The 3,317-nt window shown below is 43.0% G+C and overlaps 1 protein-coding gene across 1 annotated transcript; it reads right to left on the reverse strand.

Annotated features, from left to right (window-relative positions):
- Positions 1-1,125: 1,125 nt before the first annotated feature.
- Uap1l2 (UDP-N-acteylglucosamine pyrophosphorylase 1-like 2) lies at positions 1,126-3,012 on the reverse strand. Its single transcript, XM_039078104.2, is given in 2 exon segments — positions 1,126-2,950; positions 2,953-3,012. Coding segments are annotated over 2 exon segments (1,704 nt in total). The 3' UTR covers positions 1,126-1,306.
- Between the last annotated feature and the right edge of the window lie 305 nt (positions 3,013-3,317).

Consider the following 3,317-nt stretch of genomic DNA (forward strand, 5'->3'; position numbering starts at 1 on the left):
ACAAGATGTCAACTCAAAATCATCCAAAGAAGACTTGATATTCAGAATGATGACAGAGACTAAAGAATATAAATCTCTTAAGAATATACAGGAGGAAATAAAATATGAAATACTATGTTATTTTTACTGACATGATTAATTAGAAGTCCTTTCTAGTATTTCTCCATGTGATTCACGGATAATGACACAAGGATAGAATTTCAGCTTCAAGCACCACAAAAACATTTAGAAATTATTTGAGAAATTAAGACATATATCTGAAGGTTATTATTACTAGAGACTCATAATTTCAGTAACATAAAATGTCTTGTTCCAACTACACACCATAAAGAGTTTTCATGTATAGAATTTAAATGTTCATTTAATAATCTAATTTATCTAACAAATTAATTAAATCTTAAATACTCGTCTCTAATATTGTCACATTAGAGAAAAGGGAAAGCAGTTGGCTCTGTAATCTTTCCTCTTCTGTCCTTAAAGCAATGATTTCCTTGAAATAGCTACTTAGAAGCATTGATTTGTCACCATGTCTACACTAATAAATCTTCTCACATTGAGGACAGTAAATTATATTCTTCAATTTAGTTTTCAAATATTATCTCATTTTGCATTTCCATCCAATGGAGAACTGGGATTACAGGTGTGATTATGTTCCTTCTTCCTTACTTTCTAACCTATACTCTGCTTCATTTCCCAGAAAACTCAACAAGGTTATGGGGGAATGTGAGTAATAAGAAAGTATGATTTTCAGAAACATATTCTTGCTTACACTGATACAAAACAAGAGAATATTTAATTTAGAAGCAATGTAAAGAAAACATTAGGAATAATATATAGTTGAGTCGAATGAAATTTGTTTCTGTTATATCATTTTTTTCTTAAAAAACTTTAATGCTTGATAAAATAAAACAAAATTTTAGTACCATAGAAACCTTCTGACATGTACGATGACTTATCAATATGTACAACTTCAAAACCAAATGCTTCCAGCACAAGCGAAGTCATGCTGCACGTCCCAACTAGAGGCAAGCTGATGAAGCTTCCTGTTTGCCGTGTGAGCCTTGGCTTGGAAGAACTTATACAGTTAGAAATATAAATAAGACCTTCAATGAGAATCACCAAAAAAAAAAAAATGCTTTTAAAAAATGAAATCCAGTCGTCTGGATCTGGGAAGTCTGTCTTGCTTATCAGATACCAGCAAGCAAATGAAACTCCATGAATGTCCAAACGTCAGCGGTCCAGGAGAGGTCCTGCAGGTGCACAGTTGATCTATCAAAACCATGGCTTCCTAGTGGCCCTTAAGGAATCATATGCCATTTTTCACCAGCTCATGAACTCCGTTCTCATCGATGATTAAGGGTGCATGGAAGTCTTTATCTGCCACATAGCCTTCAAGCCCTTCTCCAGCGTAAGAGATGAGGGGAGAGATCTCACACTGGATCGGCACATCATTGGCATCCTTCAATTTGTGATTGACATCAGCTGTGATGGTCTCTGACTTTCCATTTGTAGCACTGCGGGGGATGGCTGGGAGGCGGGAGCCATTTTCATCTATGAAGTGTCCCCCAGCATTGAGGACCCAGCAATGGTGAAGGGACATCAAGGCATGCCTTGCAGTGGTCGGGTTGTCCTTCCCATTCTGACTGTCTGCATTTTTGAGCGGGGAGAATTCGTCTTCCCGTAATACTTCGTACACCACAAACTTCTTTGCAAACTGGAAGATGTCAAAGACTAATTTTTCCATCTTTATTCCATTTGGCTTGTCTGGCTTAATTAAGTGGCCCTGGGAATCCACATATGGAATCTTCTTCTGAGCCACATGGTGCTGCAATTGAGGTTCGTAAACACTGACAACATCTTTCAGGAACGGCACAGTGAAGAAGTGATTGGCGATGTTCCCCGCATTGAACTGCAGCCCTCCGTCTGAGCTCCGCTTCTGAGCTGTGGCCAGAGAGATCTCACTGTACTCCACTACCTGGTACACCCCATCCACCCGGCAAACCACGCCGACTGGCTCCGTGGGGTTGGTTTTCTCTACCACCTTTGCCCCACAGTCTGCTCCTTTCTGAATGCAGAATCCAATGAACCGAGGGTCTGCCACTTTCACCAGTATGTTATCCACACAATAGACATGAATACTCCAGATGCCTCTTTGCTCCATGTCCTCCACAATGTTTTGGGCTGCAAGAGCCCGGTAGAGACCACCATTCCCATCTGGAGCCATAGAGACTTTGTTTTTCTCTTCCAAGATAACTTTCCCATCAAAGCTCATAGCAGGCAGCATTCCCTGCTGGAAAAAGACCACGTTCTCCTTTTTTAAACCAAAGAACTTGTGCTTTGTAAAGAACTCCTTCATCGATTCCATCGTTCTGCCACTGGCCATTATATACCAGGGGATGATACACTTGTTGCCATACTGTTTCTCAGCTAACTGCTGCAGCTTCAGAATACGTTCTGCTTGTATCTGGAAAAGTGTCTTGTGGGATGGCAAGCCCACATCATACATGCCCTTGGGATACGTGACTCCAAGACTTGACCCCTGCCCACCAGCTAGAAGAAGAACTGCTACTTTGTTCTGAGAAATCTGGGAAAGTCCTTGGCTCTCCCAGGCCTGCAGCTGGTCTTGATCTCTGGTAGCACTGCCCAAAACCTGTCTGGGCACAGGCTCCATCCGTGCATCCACCTTTTCTTGGTGAGAAGATCGATCAAATTCGCCAACGGCCTTCTGGAAAAATGAGTTCGGCTCTTCAAAGTTCATGGCTTGGAGTTCCATATAAAGTTCTCCCTGCTGGGCTTCTGACAGCTCATTCCAGAACTGCAGCAGGTGCTGCTGCCCAGCCGCGGACAACCTCTGTCTGAGGTCATTAACATTCCTGGTGCTCTGGTAGTGAGGCTTTGTAAAAACAGAGGAGGGGGAACTCCCTCGACACTCCCGCGGCTGGACTAGGCTCCGGCTTCTTCGCCTCGGCTACTTGCCGGCGTCCCGCGCCCGCCTGGAATATATACCTTCATCCGAGCCGCGCCCGCCTGGAATATATACCGTCATCCGAGGGGCCGGGGCGGTGGGGCGGGCCGCGAGCAGCAACCGAGGGGAGCGCGGGCCCCGGCCACCCCGCCCCTTTCGCCGCGGTGAGTGCTGTTATATCATTTTATAGAAATTAACAATTTAGTGTTTTAAATTATTAGCACAGCCTTAGCAATTTACTCATCGGTTAACTGAAATACAGACCCAGAGTTGGTTTAATAAAGAATGAATCTCTGAACTTTCTTTAGTATTTAGGTGGAAACAATGCTAAGGTTTAAGAACACTGAAAAAC

This window comes from Rattus norvegicus, chromosome 6, assembly GCF_036323735.1.
Source record: "Rattus norvegicus strain BN/NHsdMcwi chromosome 6, GRCr8, whole genome shotgun sequence".
Taxonomy (NCBI): Eukaryota; Metazoa; Chordata; class Mammalia; order Rodentia; family Muridae; genus Rattus; species Rattus norvegicus.